At 33.3% G+C, this 20,513-nt stretch overlaps 1 protein-coding gene across 2 annotated transcripts in view; it reads left to right on the top strand.

The window, feature by feature from the left end:
• The first annotated feature begins 2,883 nt into the window (after positions 1-2,883).
• The window catches only part of LOC110035765 (electron transfer flavoprotein-ubiquinone oxidoreductase, mitochondrial), a 77,907-nt gene continuing 60,277 nt past the window's right edge, over positions 2,884-20,513 (top strand). For both annotated transcript variants that reach the window (XM_020740052.1, XM_020740054.1), the window contains exons 1-3: positions 2,884-3,375; positions 12,441-12,517; positions 17,356-17,462. In XM_020740052.1, the coding sequence (XP_020595711.1) occupies positions 3,027-3,375; positions 12,441-12,517; positions 17,356-17,462 (533 nt within the window). In that variant the 5' untranslated portion in view covers positions 2,884-3,026. The remainder of the gene's footprint in view (positions 3,376-12,440; positions 12,518-17,355; positions 17,463-20,513) is intronic.

The following is a 20,513-nucleotide window of genomic DNA, read 5'->3' as shown; positions in this document are numbered from 1 at the left end:
AATAAAAAAAAAACACTAACTACTAATTGTCTAAAAAACTTTGGAGGATGCAAAACACTTGAAATGACTTGATTCACCTTATTCTCTCTCCTTTGCTGCTTTCTTTTTGACTTCATTTGAATGAGCATATTTGGACTCATCCAAATTATGGGAGAAGTCTTGTGTTGTTGCCTAGATATTGGAGCCCATAGCCACAACACCGAGAAATATAGACTCAACTTTCTCTTCTAGCACATGGTCTATGTAAGAAATTGTAAATTTTTTGGCATTCGGCTGGAAAAATAATTAATAAAGTTGAAGTTCGATAAATATGAGAATACAAAGAATTAATATAACATCTTCTACTTACTAAAATTTTTTCTCTTCACCACTCTGATGCATCCATTATTTTCTTAACAGAGTCCAACTAATCTAGTTGCCCCTCATTAAATCATTCCGCAATTCTTATCTACTTTTAATTTACTCATTTGTTCCTCAATTGAGTTTTATTATTCAATCATCATGTTCTTTCATGAAAATTTTTTTGTTATGTTTTGCCAATCTTCTTTATTGAAGTGTTTGGTTGGCCTATTGTCAATTTCTTTCTCTTTCAAGCATAAATCACAGAATATGATCTTGACCTCCCTCTCCCAAATGACCGATATACCACCTTCTTTTTTTCCCATCTGATATCTCTTGTAGATAAAAATTTTTAGGAAATAATATAAGTTAAATTACAAATAAAAAGGAAATGATAGAAGTTATAACAAAATATTAAAAAAGACAAGAGATAGAATTAGAGCTTAGTGAAAAAAATTGAGCAAAGATTGTTCCATCTAGTATCACCAACTATACCATATAAGCTTTAAGACTAGACAATTTATCTTGCTAACAATGTGATGTGTGCTTTAAGACCATGTAGTATTTATGGTTAACATTCTCATGTGTGTTCTATGACCAGATAGTTTATGTAATTATCACTATTATATGTGATATGAACAGATAATATACGTGGTTAATAAAAACATGCATGTTATGTAGTATTTGTGGTTGCTAGTGTCATGTGTGATAAGAATAAGTAGTATCTGTGGTTAACAATGTATTTTGTGCTTTAAGACTAGGTAATATATATGATTAATAGTGTCATGTGTGCTTTAAGACCATGTAGTATTTGTGGTTAACCGTGTCATGTGTGGTAGGACTAGGTACTATTTATAGTTACCTGTGTCATGTGTGCTCTAATACCATGTCGTATCTATAATTAATATTATCATATATGGTAAGAACATGCAATATCTATGGTTAACAGTGTAATGTGTGCTTTAAAAACATGTAGATCTATGGTTAATAATGCCATGCATCCTCTAAGAGCAGATAATATCTGTGGTTAACAATGTCATGTGCGGTAATAATAGGTAGTCTTTGTTGTTACCAATGCATGTGTGGTCTAAAACCACATAGTATTATGTTTAACAATGTCAGGCATGATCTATGATTAGGTAGTATCCATAATTAACAGTTTGATATGTTCTTTAAAACCAAGTAGTATATATGATTAATAGTATGATGTGTGCTTTAAAACTATGTATCATTTGTGAAAAACAAGTGGGGACAGTTATATAAGTTACGATTGACGATCAATGAGCTACTTGTTCTTTTTTTCCATGATAACTCTATATAACATTATAAAAATCAAAGTTATTAAAACCTACATTACATATAGGAATGCATAATAATTCACTTGTTTGTATGCAAAACGTCAACCAAATTACACCCACATCCAACAACTATCAATGTAAAATCACAACCAAAACTACATCCAATACCAACTAAAACCATCAATGCAAAATCATAGCCAAAACCATAGCCAACCCCTACCAGCAACCAACATTGCAAAAGTATACCCACACCCACAACCAACAACCAACAGTGACAATCAAACCATGTCTACACCCACAACCAACAGACAATGGATACCATCAAACCACAAAAAACTTTCATCTTCATTACCAACAATTATGTAGCATCTTAAACAATTAAGACAAGTACCAACAAATATGAATATATACAATTTCTTTAGATGACTACTAAAAGAACCATAGAGATGTTATTTACTAGGGATATTAAATTCATATTTTTTATGTAAATGCAATACAATAAAGAGTATCACTCCATCTTTGGGTGTTACACAAAACTTATAAGGAAGATATGCATATACATACATACCACTCATTTCATATGTAGTCACAACAAAAATCATAACCACACTCACATCATAGAGAAAAATTGAGAAGCCCCAAGACACAATAACATATGTAAAATGAGAAGCAACACGACACCACCACAAAGGAAAATCAACAAGCCTCAATGTACAACCATATAAGTAAAATGAGAAACACCAAATCACAATCATATAGAAAGTAAAATATAATTCCAATCATTAAAGATACATACAAAGAGACAAACAACAAATACATGGGAGAAATGAAGAGGACAGCAAATGTGCCCTATCACCAAATACGACGTGGTTAAGTCAAAAGGGAGGAAGAAGAGTGGAGGGGTAATATTGAGGACATAATTGAAATTCTTGAGGTACACATTTGAGCTCTCCGCTGACCTTCACGGCTGAATTTCATGAAATGCAGCTCAAACCAACGCTCACATTCGTGGATGGTCAATTTAAAATCCGCCCAAAATTTTTTTTTTTGAATTATGCCATTTTGCACACACAGTAACGTGGCTGAGCTGGCACCCATCTAACGGTTCTTTCAAATCAATATATGCTGGAATTTTTTCTAGGAAATACCTTTAAGCGATGTAGATAATTGTTTGTTTTATTATCTTAACGATGATAATATAAATTATGAGTCAATAAAAAATAAAAACCTTTCGCGGCAGTGTCGTTTGCCTGAGACCAGCGGGGCGCGTGCCAGCGCCGTTTTTCTTGTCCGCACGAGTCTATTCTTCTGCATTCCATTTCTCTTCCTCTTCTTCCTCAATCCCCTCTATTTCTCTCTAGTTGGCAGTGCTAGATTCCAGCGGCTGTCATGTATCGATTTCTTTCTAGATCGAATACCCTGATAAAATCCATCTCCAAACCCTCTCCAATCCTCCCCAATCTACCAAGCACCCCTTCTCATCTTTCCGCCCTCTCGTTCCCATTACCTGAATTCTTTTACAATTGCACGAATTTACTGAATTCGATTGACGGTTGCACTATCGGCGGACGGAGGACTTTCTGCAGCGGTTCGGGCGGCCGGGAGTCTTTGCATTACGATGTTGTCATCGTCGGAGCTGGGCCAGCTGGGCTATCGGCGGCCATACGATTGAAGCAGCTGTGCTCGGAAAGGAATAAAGACATATCGGTTTGTGTCCTGGAGAAAGGCTCAGAAGTCGGCGAGTTCTATTATCCTTTATTTTTAAAGTATTTATGCATTTGCCATTTTCTCGGTTCAATGTTTCGCTGATTTGAACTGAGGAGTATTTTATAGTTCTAGATTGACTTGTTTGTCTTAAACGAGTCTCATTGGATTATCCGAATTGAGGACATCGAAGGCTGTTGCTTCTTTTTCGTTTAGACTATAGAGGTTATAGACTATAAAATTATCTACTTCTTAGTTTGCCTTCAGCCAAATGTACTTATTAAGTTGCGTTGCATTACTTAGGAGCTGCCTGGCCACAGCTTCAGGCCAGGGTTAACATGGGATTTAAGCCAAATCTTGCCAGATGGTCTTTCTGGACAAAATAAATCCCTCGCTGCGGTAAATCCGGATTTCAAGGATTTCACCTCTAAATCCTTTATTTACAAGGTGCTGTCTGGCAATAGCTGGGATTTATATTACTATAATTTAGTAAATCCTGTAAATCCAGATTTAGTAAATCTCGAGAGGGATAAATCCCAAAAACTGTTTGGCAATAGATTTACTAAATCCTGTTAAATTCAGTAAAACTGTTTGACGATTTCTGCTTGGATTTAAAGATCAGTTATGACTGTTTACTCTTTAAAATAAATATATGCTCCAATTTAATTGAAACTATGGATGATTTGGAGCATGGGATCATGACTATGTAATAAAAAGAATGTGGAAGAAAATTTAAACTTCGAAAATATTGTACATAAGATATCTGCAATAGTTTCAATATAATATAAATACATTCAACCTATAGATATGAAGTCTTTTGAAAGATATAAATATATATGCATCTTACCAGAAAATATATATTAATCTTGAACAAACAGGAGTGATCACTTCTATAGTATATATATCTGGCTTCAAGCCAGCTTTTTGGAGTTCAGTCTACATTTCTAGAACAAGTTAATTGTGCGCCCATTCTCCATACAACCATCAATTATTCCATTCCAACTAAATATGCTGGGCTCAAATATTTCGTCCCATATCTCACGAAGCAACTCTCAAGTGTGGTTAAGTCGATTAAGATGAGCATAACTAGATTAAAACGAGCATAACAATAAATTTTGTTATTGTGTCTTTTTCCAACCATGCTATAGAAAATCTTCTTACCTGAATCAAAATCAAAACCGCCTCAATAGTTTTCATTCAAAGCATTGCAGACAAAAATGACTTCAATTCAAACATTTTGATATTGCATAAGAATGAATCTATCTTCCTTCATTAATTGCAGCTCTTCTTGTAATTAAGAAACACTTAAATCTTTAGGCAAAAAAAGTAAATCTAGGTTTATGTCTTGTAATCAGATGAAAGTTAAATAAAATTGTAAATTGAATGGGATATAACATGTGTGTCTCTTATACATCACCAAAATCAAATATACCAATATATTAACTCCTAAAAAGTGATCTGAGCCTCAAAATTCTAATAAATTGAATGCGTTAACCTGAATTGAGCAGTATGTATGTAAACCTTTAAAAATTTTTACAAAAAAAGAAGACATATCAAGTAGATCCCAGGAGAATTTACAAAATGTTAAATATTATCCCATAGTGTTGACTTAACATTGTTAATTTATTACTTGAATGGATCCACTGAAACAATGTTGCTATCGAGCCACAACCATCGCCAAATTTGAAACTCGTAACCTTCACAAATCAACCACTCCACCAGGAATTGATGCCCTTTACAATTTCGGACAACCATATTATCCACTTGTAAATAACCAACTATGAACCAACGAATTGTGCTGATTTTTAACAATTCACAAATAAAAATCATGCTAAAATGTGCAACTGTGGCTGAATTAAAGAGGTCAGTGTTAAAGATTTGATTGCTATGTAAGTATGAAAGCATGACTCATTTTATGGGACAAAGCGTTGCTAATTACATAAATACCACACTCTTTTATCTATTAGCATTCCACAGTAACTATAATTTGCAAACTTAAACCCATATTATAAAAGTAAAACAAAATTGAGAAAAATTACAATTTCGGCAATGACACCAGATGTAGTAGTTACCATTCAAAAGCATCGATCGTCCATACCGCATCCACCATTGCATCATAGAAGTAGATATCCGAAAAGCACCATGGATAGTGTTATCACCTTCTTTCTATTGCAACATAAGACTTGCATAAATGCATTTCAGATTCAATAATATGTCACGACACCATAATACAATATAAAAGAAGAATCAAGCTTAGAGTCAAGAAGTATCACTCAACCCGCCACAAGAACATTAGCAAACCACTATATGCTCAATTACATGTTTTGTTAAATGAAGAGTTTAAGTGCAATGCTTTTAACAACTTCTTTCAACTAGGAAAGTATCTTTTCTACTACTACCTTTCGTGCTTAAGTGCGAATAATGAGATGAGGGGCAGATAATATAGTTTTGTACAAATTTGTGAGATTTGATAATTCTTCCTACATGAACGGATCATCACTCATTCACAGAATAACATGTGTTGGGGCTATATTTATTTTCTCAAATGGGTACTCCCCCAACTTGAGATCTTTATTCCTAAATGGAACTGGTATTTTGCTCAAAATTATCATTTTGAAGGAACTAGGCTATACTAAACTGTTCTAAAAGTTGTCCTATATAAAATAAGGAACTTGATAGCACAAAATAAATTCATGTAATTCAAGCTTCAATAATCTGCCACCATGCAATAACACAACATAATCACAAAAGAAATTATACGGAATGTCCAAATAAGTAAAATATAAACTTTCAATAAACTCCGTTACTCTATTCTTTAAATTAAGTTCAAAATTTGTAAAAAATGATTTATCAAAATAAGAAATGTTAAAATCGGTACAAGCTTTCCCATGAAGTTTTGCCATGTCATCCAAATGATCAAGTTCTGCGCCGTCTTTGATCGGATTCTCGCAACATTTTTTAAAATACTTTAACATAATCCTTTCACAAATTTAAAAAAAGCGGTTAAATAAAATTTCTTGCTCGTGCTTCTCACATATTAGTTACATTTAGATGTCACATTATATAACCTTTAGCTTTCTTCCCGATAGTCGCATGCACATTAGGGTTTTCACCAGTGCTTACCACCTCACCCAGGTTTCTGTCATGATGCATTTCTGTTTGTGACATGTTGAAGTATATATTCTGTTTGTGATGCCTACCAATAAAGTTATGTAAGATGACACTACACGTCGAACAAAAATTACCGCATGTGTTAAATCTTTGAATCTCTCCTTCCAGATTCTAAATATTTTTTCCACTATATTTTGTATTTTGACTTGATGATTATACAACTTTTTGGCTCCTGAGTAATTGCGGCCCCAGTTTATTTATGGAGATGATACATGTAAACACGATATTGTACTAAAAATTTGGAGGTGTTACTGTAACCCGAGTCAACAAGATAATATCGACGTTGCGGTACGGAAAGATCCTTCTCATATCAGCTATTAATCCTTCCCAACAAGAAGTAATATACATAAATTGACGATCGAACGAGACAACTAGCATCACATTTTGTGATGTAAATCCTTTCCTGTTCCGGTATCTGTTCTTTGAGTTCTGTTTAACAACAGGCATGTGTGTGCCATCTATTTCTCCAATTGCATTTGAGAAGAAAAGATAAAACTGTGGGTTAGAATGGATATATGAGTGACATTCAGATTCATTGGTTGGCAAACGATATACTCTTCAGTCAACGGGACAATAGCTTATAAGACAATATTGAAGTGTCTATCAATGGTTTCCAATGAATGCTTGAAGAACTCAAGTCTATAAGAATGAGCATGTACTAATTTAAAAAAATTGTACGTGTTTTGCAACCGTCATATTTTGTGTATCGCTTACAGGTTATCATCATGTCAAGTAACCGAGTAAAAGCTTCTGGTGGCAACCTGAAACAATTGTAACAACGAACATGATGTTCAACAAGAACATCCATGATATATTGGTGCCCTATGTATATCCTATCAAACAGGATCTTCGAATAAATTCCTCATCATTAGAAGAGTTATTGTCCATAACTGCTGGTAGTAGCTCATAATTGTATTACTTATATCAATGTAATTATTTATAAAATTGAACATATGCTGGTTAATCTATCGCGAGAATAAGTAGACATTTATGCGAAATAAAAACAATTCATCATTAATAAATTATGCACAAATCTATTTATTGTAATAATCTGTTGACTTGTTGTAACAAAAGTTGCATGAATACTACAAAATAAAAATTGACACTACATAAGATGGAAACATTTAAGCAAAAATAAGAAACAAGTTGAAATATAAATATTAATGAACTAAACGTACAACAAAACAACTAATAAAGTATAAGGGTTGTAGCAGTGAACAACCAAGATGTTAAAAAAAAGTGACATAATGTTGACTTTAAAAGCAACCAAAAAATGAATAATAAATGTGGTGTTTTTCAAGTATGAGCTCAATCCAACAATGAAGCTTATTTCCTTTGAATGTTAGGAGTAGATATTTATTATTTTGGTACTCGTTGTAGCTTTCTCTGAGTTGTCATCGATATTTCCTAACTTTGCGAGACAATTGTTCATTGAGATAGAAGTGTTTCTGTCAAGCAATTCCTTCAATGCCATAACATTCTCCTCCTGCACTGTAATTAGTTTATTAAGTGCCTCCGTGTCACCACAGTTTTTATTTCTTCAGGGAACATAATTTGCCATTCACTCCATCATTTGGTCCCAACACTATACTCCAATATCATCTGTTCCGCTATAGAGTCATCACTGATTGTGTACGTTAGAGTATGTGGCAGCTAATGTCCTCAATAAATGTAACTCCGTTTGATACCATGAATTCGTTTTTGTAGATGTATTGTTCTAGAGAACCAACCTTTTCAACACTATTATTCATCTTGACTTGTCGATCTACAGTTGATTTTGCTTGTGTACCAATAACAATATTCTCAACACAAATCTTCTCAAAGATATCGTCTTGATGAATGAAATTTTTTCTAAAACTACCCATTTTTGAATTTTTTGAAACTTAATTATATATTTTTTAGATCATGAATGTTTATCTATTAAACTGGATTGACAAAGCAAGAGTGATGTTGAACTTGTATGATTTCGTTCCACTTTTGTTGGATAATCGAAACACAATTTTGAAGTCGGCCTTTATATTTTTAAATCTTATCATGGCAACCTGAATGAAATATGATGATTGTCTATTTAGTGTTTTGACGATATCATCCCATAAGCTTTTTTTCAACACGTCAGATAATATATTTCTATAAAGACCATCAACAACTCCACAAGAATGTCGTTATGTAGTTCCAACTACTTGGGTATCCTTGACGAATTCTTAGAATCTCCACTCAGTACTAGCAAATCTTTGTCTTAATTGCATTGTGAGCTACCGCTTCCACAACTTATTAAATCATTTGGCATAAATTTCTTCATATCTATAATTAAAAGACTGCACTCACAACATAAGTGCTGAAAGATTAGAGTTGGAAAAATGATCGAACGGGTCACCCATTCGCCGTCTACCCTATTATTTGGATATATAATCCTATCAAAGTTTTGCCTCTCCTTCAACAAAGTGGTTTACGAGAGGTGTTGCGTTCTTCGTTCGCGAATCAGGTATTATTTTTGCGTTTTTTTTGTCAATTTATGATGTCCAATAACAACTGTTCCAAGGAGGTCACACATGATGAATCAATAGAAAAAAATTCGAAGGAATATCTGATTCTTGAATGGAGAGCTTGTAAATCTCTTTGATGAGAACAGTGGAAGAGAATGCAGAACTTTAGTCAGATTATATAGCCGAATCACATTGACGTCAACCATGGACTACAAAGCAATTGAGAAGGGAGTGGTTGGGGAAGAGAAGATAGCGTTATTGAAACAGCTTTTGCTTGTCCCTCTTTAAATCCGTCTACCCTGTGATTCGACTATATAATCCGATCAAAGTTTTGCCTTCTCTTTCAACAAAGAGGTTTACGAGAGGTGTTGCGTTCTTCGTTCGCGAATCAGGTATTATTTCCACTTTTTTTTCTGTCGATTTATGATGTGTGACCCATTCGATCATTTTTCCGACTCCGATCTTGCAACACTTATGGATAGTTTTAGAAGAAGCTTCTTTGATCAATATGATATCTTCGAGAAGATTTGTGCTGAGAATATTGCTGTTGGTATACAAACACAATCAACTGTTGACCAACAAGTTACAAAGAATAGTAGTATTGAAATGGTTGGTGCTTAAGAACAATACATCCACGAAGACGAATTCATAGCGTCAAATGGAATTACCTTTATTGAGGACATTAGCATGCCATATAGCATGGGGTACACTATTAACAGTTACTCTATGACAGAGCAGGAGATATTGGGTCACAGTGCTGGGACCAAACACGAAGTGAAGAGAAGATTCTGGTTCCACGACACAATACAAAAAACACGCTAACTCTCTTTAATTCAGCCATAGCTGCACATTGTAACTTGAATTTTGTTTGTGAATTGTTAAAAATTAGCACAATTTGTTGGTTTATAGCTGCTTTATTTACAGGTGGGTAATAAGGTTGTCCGAAATTGTAAAGGGCATCAATTCCTTGTGGAGTGGTTGGATTGTAAAGGATACATGTTTCAACTTTGGTGATAGTTGTGGCTCGATAGCAACACTGTTTTAGTGGATTCATTTAAGTTTAATAAATAAGCAATGTTAAGTCAACATTTTGGGATAGTATTTAACATTTTGTAAATTCTCCTGGAATCTGCTTGATATGGCCTCCTTCATTTTATGTAAAAATTTTTAAAGTAAGGTTTACATATATACCGCTCAATTCAAGTTAATGCATTCATTTTATTAGAATTTTGAGGTTTAATATAGTGGTATCTTTGATTTGGATAATGTATAAGGTACCACATGTTATAGAACATTCAATTTACAATTTTTTTTTACTTTCATCTCATTATAACAAAACCCATATTTAATTTCTTTGTCTTCACATTTAGGGGCCGTTTGATTGAGTGAATTTGTGGTATATTGTAATTCTTTTTCAGAAATTTGAAAAAATTATTTGTTTGGTATGAATAATTTCAAATACAATGTAGAGTATGAATAAATTCAAAGTTTACATTGTTGTTCATTTTGGCTTAATTTAAAACTCATTCAATTTGGCCGAATTTGAATTACAACGTCTATTAAAATATAAAATATTATCCATAAGCCGCCAAATGTACCCCCTTCCCCCCACCGGAGTTTCCCCCACCGTTTGCTTTTACCTCGGTTGCTCGTTGCTCATTGCTCGTTGCTGCTACCACTGCCGGCTAATGTTAGCCGCTTGCTGCAGTTTGCAATCGTTCACCGCTTGTAATTCCCCCCGCCCTTCGCCGTTCGCCTCCGTCGCTGCTGGTCGTCTGCCTGCCGACCACCAACCTCCTATGCCAGTGGCCTGTTGGTCTCCTGCCACCAGACAAAAAAAAAATATTTTGAAATACAAAATTTTCAATCTACACCAAATAAAAGAATACAAAGTCCTACATTTATTTTAAAATGAACTCTAAAGTATTTCAAATATATTGTAATCCTAATACTCTATAAACCTGTTACATTACATTTCTTTTTCAACAAACCAAACAACCCTTTAAGTGTCTCTTACTTACTGTAAGAATTGCAATCAGTGAAGGAAGATAGATTAATTCTTATGCAATATCAAAAGGTTTGAATTCATTTTTTTTTCTATGATGCTTTGATTGAAATGTATTGCAGCTGCTTTGATTTTGATTCAACCGAGTAGATTTTCCATAGCATGGTTGAAATAGACATGACAATGTGGAATTTATTGATGTCTGCTTATGCTCGTCTTAATTGACTTAACCATGCTTGAGAGTTGCTTCGTGTGATGCGGGACGAAGGAGTTGAACCCAGCATATTTACTTGGAATGGAATAATTGCTGGTTGTATGGAGAATGAGCACAATGAATTTGTTCTAGAAATGTTGATTGAACTCTAAAAGCTGGTTTGAAGCCTGATATATATACTATAGGGGTGATCAATCCTGTTTGTTCAAGACTAATATATATTTTTTTGCGAGATGCATATATATTTATACCTTTCAAAGATTTTATACATATATGTTTGTGTGGCTGAATGTATTTATTTTATACTGAGACTATTACAAATGTCTTATAAGTTCAATATTTCCAAAGTTTGCAAACTGCAGCAAGCGGCTAACATTAGCGGGATTCTAGTGTCCCCTTACCCCTAATGGCATTGCTGTACTCACTATTTAATAAATATCATTATTTTTTTATGTATGTTGTTGATTTAGAGTTTTGTTTATTTATGAATTGATTTTATTAATGTACAAACTTTTGTTGTTTTCTTTAGAAGCTTATTTTTATATATTTTGTTGATTTAGAATTTTGTTGATTGATGAATTGATTTTGTTAATGTCCAAACTTATGTTATTTTCTTTAGAAGCATAATTGTTTTTTCCTTCTCCAAAAATCTTTTCATCTAATAGTCTAACACGAAACTCATTAAATTTTGAAGTTGGATAGATCATGGAAAACTGTAGATTAAGTTGTTTTAAGTTGGGACATGTTTACTCAAGCCAATATTTTAAATTTAGTTAAAAAAAAAAAAAAAAAAAAAAAAAAAAAAAAATTGGATATTGAGCTTGGCTTGTATAGATATTTAGGTTGTATTTATGTATGTGTATGCGAGTATATGTCTCTTATGCTACACACACACACACATGCACACACACACATGGAAAGTACATATACACTGATGGAGTTATGCAACTTGTAGAAACAATTTGCTGAAATAAGTGCTGAATAAAGCATATTCTTCAAATTGAACATGGAACTAGTTCCTCTCTCTCTTTTTCTCTCCATTTGTTTGTCTATACATGCTTCTTCAAGATAAATATAAATGATCGTATGTTTAAACTAGGATATAATTGAGTTTCTTTATACTCTTTTGAATTGCTTTCTGCTTTAGCAATTCCTTAGCTTATTTTCATGCCACCTTGGTCTATCTTTGCTTCATTTCTTCTCATGAAAAAGAAAAATATCTGCAGGTGCGCATATAATTTCCGGAAATGTTTTTGAGCCTCGTGCGTTGGATGAACTTCTACCAAATTGGAGACATGAAGGGGTTGTATATCCTTTTTTGTGTTTCTTATCTTAGATGCTATATTTAACTCGTAATCGGTTCAATGGGTTTTATCTTATTGCAAAAGTGGTTTAATTTTTATTAAAAAGAAAATTTATGACATGATGAGTTTACTTATTTGTGTGCGGCTTAAGAGGGATTTGTGCCAATTATATGGAAATATTGAAGGCAAATTTTAGTTCTCATTTGATTTAAGGTCTCCACCATTAATTCAAGTTTCCTCATTGGACACAAAACCATAATCGACCCTTCTTTATACATTCAATAACCACTTTATCCTATTTTCCTTGGTTTTTATCATATTTTTATCATTTTTTGTGTCAAACCTTTTATGTAGCTTAGAGGGTCTTGGAGTTTCGTCTTCTTGTGCTTTCTTATGTTGGCCTACAGTTTTGATAACTGAACAAGAAGTAAAACCCAAAAGAAAGGTCCATTCAACCAAGGTTTGAATTATGTTGTTTTAATAAATCTAAAAATCTATCGAAATTTCTTAAATGATACATACATACAAGTATCGTGTTTGGTAGTTACTGAACATGAAAATAATGCTAAAATACGATAAAATATACAAAATAATTTTTTATTTTAATTCCATCTACGTTTTTAATTTCTGATTGAACATGCAAAGTATAAAATATGTTTTTTGGAATTCATTGGCTAATACAATAAGATTTATATTAAATGAGATGACTAATCAATTTGGTTTATATTAAGGAAAAAATATATCATAAATGTAATGGATAACTAATTCAATTTGTCCTTTTATTAACATTTGAACTTAAAATTTGGTTTATTTTGAGTCATTTTAATAACTATGCGATTCTTAAAAAACGAGCTATTTGAAGGTTTATCTATTCAACCTTCAGTTTGATTGAATGCTGGATTATTTGCTAGAGCAATTTTTCTCACACTTTTCAACCCTTGAGATTTTGATTCATGGTATAACATATTGAATTGACAAATTTGACATGAAGTTGAAAACCTTGATACTCAAGAGCTTGTTGTGCATGATATTTTTAATGCTTCCTGCACTTGGTGCCTTATAAATCATGACTTCCCTTATTAGAATTAATTTGCCCTTGCAAGTGGTTCGAGGTGTGAATCCTTCCTTATCCTTGGTGGGTCATTAATGTTGTCTTTGATTTTAGGTCTGCTTCCTGTTACTTCTTAGGTTGCAAGATGGTTTCTCTATGCTTCCTTTTTCTTTTCTTTCTTCTACTTTATAATTTCTTGATTGTTGGGTGCTGTTATATGGGAATGGAGTAGAGGGCCCCATAGCTTTAGTAGATGATCATTTCTCTCTTTTCGTTTTATTTTGCCTCTAGATTCTTTACTTATGGAATGGACTTGTGAATTGTGAACTTGTTCCCCCCTTTTAAAAAAAATATCTTTGTTTTCATCTTATTAGTACATTTATCCCATAAATAAAGATTTTATATAGTCATTCATTTTAAAATACTTGCATAAGGGGTCCTATGTGTAATAGTAGCTTGACATAATCCTTAACATCTTACCTACAACCACAGATATCTTAGCTAAAAATGAGAAGCCCCTATTTAGTCAGCTCAAAAAGTCAACCTTTGTCTCCTGCTACACTGAAAAGCCTGAAGGGTATAGGACTAAGTAGGAAAAATAATGGGAGCATATGGCAGCAGTAATTGGCACATGAATGAAAGGAAGAAATGATCAGTTATTCCAGAACAGAGGACCGAACATTGTTTAGCTTTCAATAAGCAGGGAATTGCATATAACCCATATCTTTGCAATAGTGTGTATAGTGCGGAGTGGTTATATGGAAAAAAACTCCACGACCCCTCAATTGCAGCATCAACCTGATGCTGAATGCTTTGTTGGACAAAAATTGAAATTCGAAGTTTGGGAATAAGGGATGAATGGGTTGAAAAACACTTGCAAAGGCAACCTATTCCCAATTAGATAATCAAATTGCTAGAAAACACTAACCGTTCTTGTTTACTTATCATCTCAGGAATATTACATAAAAAAAAAAAATAAAAAAAAAATAAAAAAACGAACTAGAAAACAAAATTTCTGAACAGATAATTAAACATCATAACTTCAAATTTTGATGCGCTTGCCTCAAACTTTCATCATTTGCATTTTAATTAATTTTTTACCCATTTCAATCATTCCCTATCCCCTGTAGAATCTTTCCATGGCAACTGTGTTTTTGTTTTCATGAACATTATAAGGCCCTTCATCTTGAAATACCACTTTGACCTCTTGGGTTTAAGAGTTGACAGTTTGATATTGTCCATAGTTTTTTGCCCGAGTTAAAGGTGTGATAACTTTAAGATAACTTCTTCACTGCTGGCCATGATTCAATTTTTTTAGAAATTTTATCATCCCCTATCTTTAATGAAAATTAGATTTTTGTATCCTGTAACAATCCCAGAATTCGAGTCCACATTCTTTCCATTTAGACCCTACCACATAAACGTACTACAGATTCAAAATACTACCGTTATGCACCTGATTAGGAATGACAGTAGTGGCCAAAATACTGATGTTGCCAAGCTTAACTATGCCTTCTAACTTTACCCGCTTCCCAGAATAGGAACGAATTAGGTTGCTGTTTGAATTTGAAATGGATGATTTAATACCTTCTTTACTATCCTCTAAAATACCATTAAATTAATCTTCTTCTTTACTATCCTCTAAATTAGCGCCAAACCGGTCAGCTGTTTTGGGTTTTTTGCTGGCTGACTCAAGTGATTTTAATTTAAATTCGCTTTCTAACACCATCTAGGAGCCCCAAAATGGTATCACCTATCCTATAGCTGAATCATTTTCTTCTTAGCCTCTATAGTTTGCTCACTAAAGAAGGCATTTTAATCAACCAAATCAATTCCTATCATTAAAGCCACTAACAGAACTAGTAAATATGCATCCAAAAAGAAATATGGTAACAACGATGCAAAATGTTCCCATAATTATTTTTTACAATTGTGTTTATTATTTAAAAATCTTATAAAGCCTACAAACGGGATTGTAAATAATGAGAATTGAAATAATTTTATGATAGAAGAATTGAAAGATTTTTTTTTAAAAAAGAAGTAATTTTGTAGAGTTATCTAAAGAAAATCAATACGACGCAGGTGGGTATTTACTATAAAGTACAAATTTGATAATTTACTAGAAGGATATAAAATATGTATTGGTTGATAAATGTTAAACCCATATGTATCTGATTTATCACTTTATAGTTTTTTCTTTTGATTGATAAAATGGACTATTTGAATTTTTTATTATTAATTAGTTAATATAGACAAAATAGTAAAATTTCAATTTCAAGATAGACTTTTTCTTATGATGACGCAAAGAGAGGAGGTATATATAGAAGTACCACCAAAATTTGGTCTAAATACAAAATAAAATGTTTTTAAGTTAAAAATGGATAATATGGTTAAAGCAATCTCCAAGGCCTAGTTCAAAAGATTCATAAAGATAATTGTCAACATGGAATACAAACAAGGTTAAAAAAATCTTTTTCATTTTGTAATGCGACATTTTCAAGGGAATGGGGAACTTAGAGAAAGATTGCTCCAAGAATTTGAAGTCGGTATATTATTCTGATGAATTTTAGAATTGAATTTGCAAAATTTCAACTTGGAATTTTGTATCATTAAAAAAAAATATTGAAAAAAGAGGAAAAAGTGGCTCCAAATTAGTGAAAACTATATGAAATTCACCCATAGTCTTTGAGATGCCCAAAAGACGCAACAATAGAAAAAAAAAAAAAAAACTATGAAAATGGGTCAACCTGTAACCTAACCAAACATTAACTACTCTTTTATGGTTGGCAGCTCTTTTTTACCAAACTTATTAATTATTATTGTGATTCCACGAAATCTGCACATCCTTTACTGACTGATGGATAAAGGATCTTATGAGATATGATTTTCATAAAAAGATGGCCCCAGCTTGATAAAAGTGATTCAGTAGAAGTAATCTTCGTTCCAATACCATCGTAATATATAGCAAATGCATACCATGTGATTGATAAAAGGGAAACTAAAGTTTTGCATTTTTTTTTATCCTCTTCCATGCACTCTATAAGTGGAATCTTCTATCTTTCGTTTTTAGATCAAGAAGGAGAAGAACTGATCCAATGCCCCCATATACAACCCTAACAAAAAAATACCATTTCTACAATCTTAAGCTCCATCAGCAGCCTCTAAACGATTTCAGAAGTTTTTTTCTAATGAATTACTTCTGTTTCCATTTTAAAAATGACGAGAAGAACCATGGCATCGGTCAGATGATTGGAGTATATCAGCCATAGAACGAGCCTTCTTATTTTCACTAGAGCTAGCCAAAGTCTTACTGTCTCCACTTTTTGAGCTGGTACTAACAGAGTCCTTATTTCTCCCGAAGTTGTGAGAAGATCTCCAAACTTGGTGACCCCGCTCGTCTTCTCTCTGTAGGGCTGGAAATGTTCCATTGGAAAAAAATAAAGAAGAATAAATTGCTAAATACCCTATCTTCTAACATTGTGCAACAAAATTGCATGCCATGTTTGATTGCAAGGATTTTTCAGAACAAGGCATGCCCTAAATAAGTAATATTTTCGTAAACGCAAAGATTTATTTTTCAAACAGAAGGTTAGCAAGCATTATCAGCTGAGGTGCTCTTCAATGCTAAGCTGGTTGTAAATTGTTGGGTAAAATATTTGTATATAATCGTATCCCATGCAATTCATCCCTTCTACTTGTTGAATCTACCTATCTTTTTGCTGCTATTATTTCATAATGCATCAATGATCTGCTTTTATTTCTGATATTTGCTTTGATTTTCTGCAGGCTCCAATCGAAGTCCCAGTGTCTTCTGACAAGTTTTGGCTGCTGACGAAGAATAGACATATACCGCTTCCCTCTCCCTTTGATAATAAAGGGAACTATGTAATCAGGTGCATTTGAGTTATTTGAATTAATTCTTTGGAGGTGCTTGAAATCTATCACGTCAATACTTGTCATTGCAGCTGCATTATCTGCTTACATTTGACTGCTAATGGGTGTAATGAAAAGTGAAAAGAGAGTTAACATTGCTGTTTTAACTTCTTTAAAGTTCCTGTTGAAGAATCGGATCAATATTTGATCACAAAACCATGTTTATTCATTATAATTTATGATTTCTCTAAATGCATTATGCCTTTGGTTGCAGCCTTTTTGCTGACATGTATTTTCTTTGTATTTACATTTTAATTGGCTTCATTATTCTGAATCTAAAAATTTTCTTTAAGAGATTATTTTATCCATGCTACTTTTAAAATTATGATAACGCGCTACTCGCATCGGAATTTACTTGGACATTTGGCGTTTCTTTCTTATGTGCTGGAGCAGCCTTATGCAGACACAAATGGATTGCCATATTCTTCTGAAGTATTTGTCACAATGGTAGTAATGTGTCCGAACTAGTTTTGAATAAATGGTACACATTTTTTGAGAAAGGGGCGAGAATTGTCATGTTGGTTAGGTAATTCTTCATCTTGCTCCATGGGACCATGTCTCCTAGGAGGTAAACAAGAACAACATCAAAACCTGCAAACAAGCTATAAATAAATGTGTCTAGGTTGATATAAACCGCTGCACTGTGCCCAAAATCGTGGGTCTTGATGCACTTTTTGGCTTGGACAAATTTGTTAATGCTGGTGGGCTTCTTCTGTTCTCCACTTTGAATCAATTTCTCCTTAGCCGCAGGATGCAGGGAGGATGACAACAATAAAGTTAAGGAATTGTGACAATGGCAACAAGCTGCAATGGGAGAAAATGGTGGTTGGACGGATGGAACTGCAGTTGAACAACACAGAGTGGCAGTAGCGAAGGGGAATATCAGAGGCAGTGGTGGGGGATTGGAGGATAGTAAGAGCATGGCTTTCCAGGGCCGCAACAACAACGACATGTGACTGAAAGTGGAAACATTGCAGTGAAAGTAGCAATGAAGGCTGTTCAGGGGCGGCTGCAGCAATTAAGGGTGACCAGGAGTGACATGGGAGATTGTGGAATGGGATAGAGAATATTATCACCACATTGGAAAGATATACAATTGGAGCACCACATAACACCTCTAATACAACCCTCAAAGCCAAAAAGCAGACACCGGTTGCAGTCCTAAACAAACTCACTCTAAAAACTAACTTCCAAACCCTTATACAAAACTTGTATTAGAAATGACTAAATATGAATTAATGATAATAGGAAAGAAATCATAAAAAGAAAAATGGGATGGTTTTAGTCCGTCTCCCCTCTCCCCTTTCATGATTCCGCGAAACGCAAAGAGCATCGCCCCTGATTGTCATTCTTTTCTTAGTAATATTCTTCGTCATGAAATCCTAAAATAGACAATGGCTGATAAAGAGTAAGATACAACAATAAAGAGTATTTGTAATTTTGCTAACATAAATAAGATTAAAAGTGAATTGAGGTAAACTGAGAACATAAGGTAGAGAAAATGTGGTTATAATATTGATTGTGCAAGAATCAAGAACATTACAGGTAGATCTATCTGCTAAAGTGACAAAAGGCATGAGCATTTCGGATTACCTCTCATTAATCTATAGCACCAAAATCAATGATCCATTATGTGGAATACGAAAAAAGATAAGTATTATTGTTACCTGACTCAACAAGGGCTATGATAGATATTTCTGGATGTTTTTTGAAATTTGATGAACTTGGCATATTCATTTATACAGATCAAGAGAGTGACCCGAGGAGGCCTCATTTGTAGTGATTATATAAGTTGACTGTGATTTATAAAGCTTATGGATTTTTTTGAGCAACTTTTGACTCATATTTTTTCATATGATTAGGTTCATGATAGTAACACAACACTACATTCTATTCTTGATTTCTAGAATTCAGAGTTTCTCTTCTGTATCTGTCATTAAACTGTTGTTTATTTATGTCTGTTTTTTACTAGAAAGGGCACTAGGTTGTTGTACGGATGAAGTATGAGAGCTTAGAATTGTATGCAATACTCCAATATGGTTCTCTCAGAGTAATACATCTAGGTCAGATAAGATTTGTGTTTTGACACCTTTATGCTGAGAGTTGAGGCCAGCTAAAAAACTCATAATAGTCATTTTTTCTTTTTGAGGCTGTTGGATTCGGACTCCAATACTGAAGGGTATTACTATTTAGAGAGCTCTGATACTATTTCTTGTGTCTTTGATATCTCAGCTTTTGTATTAGATATTTTCATTTTTTTCTATTTGATCTTCTAAAGTTTCTAATATCATTGTTTCTTTGATTGTTTATTTTAATATTTAATTTTAGCTCAATTTCTTCCATATCTCGAATATTATTTCTAACTGATTTTTTTAGATTTCTTAGTTCTATTTCTAGTTTATTTATTTCATTTCCATTATTATCAAATTCTTCTCACTCTTATGTCTCTGGTATGTTATGAAATATTCGGGTCTATCATGCTTCCTGTCGTTACTTACTATTCTGGGATTTGACCTTAATACTGCTGGTTCATATTATACTCTTCTCGGTGGTTTTTCTAGAGAAAACTAGGGCTCAACAAAATGTTTTAGATCTATAACAGACCACAAACCTATATAATCCCTTCAGAGATGCAAAACACAACTTTAGTTCGTTTTCTACACTAAGCGTAGTTAGAAGAAGCAGAAACAAAATAACATAATATTGATATAAACAATCAATTAGAACAATATAAAATCCTTACTATTTCAGAGCATACTTACAGACAGAAGAAGACTACTTAGCCGCACTGACAGACACACATGATTAAATTACAAGAGGAGAAGTGGAGAAGAAAAAAGAAGACTCGCTAATTTTACTCTGCCTTCATCTTCAGTGAATGGAGCATTAAATAGGCCATAAAAGCCTTAGTAGATGTCATGGATGATATTTTGTTTCTTATGTCGATATGAGTGACGATTACTTCCAATAATTCAGTGTGGAGCAATAATGCTTGTATTAATATATATATA

This window comes from Phalaenopsis equestris, unplaced genomic scaffold (genome assembly GCF_001263595.1).
Source record: "Phalaenopsis equestris unplaced genomic scaffold, ASM126359v1 Scaffold199749, whole genome shotgun sequence".
Classification (NCBI taxonomy): Eukaryota; Viridiplantae; Streptophyta; class Magnoliopsida; order Asparagales; family Orchidaceae; genus Phalaenopsis; species Phalaenopsis equestris.
The sequence above is the reverse complement of the archived record's forward strand: the minus strand, read 5'-3'. Positions and strand labels throughout refer to the sequence as shown.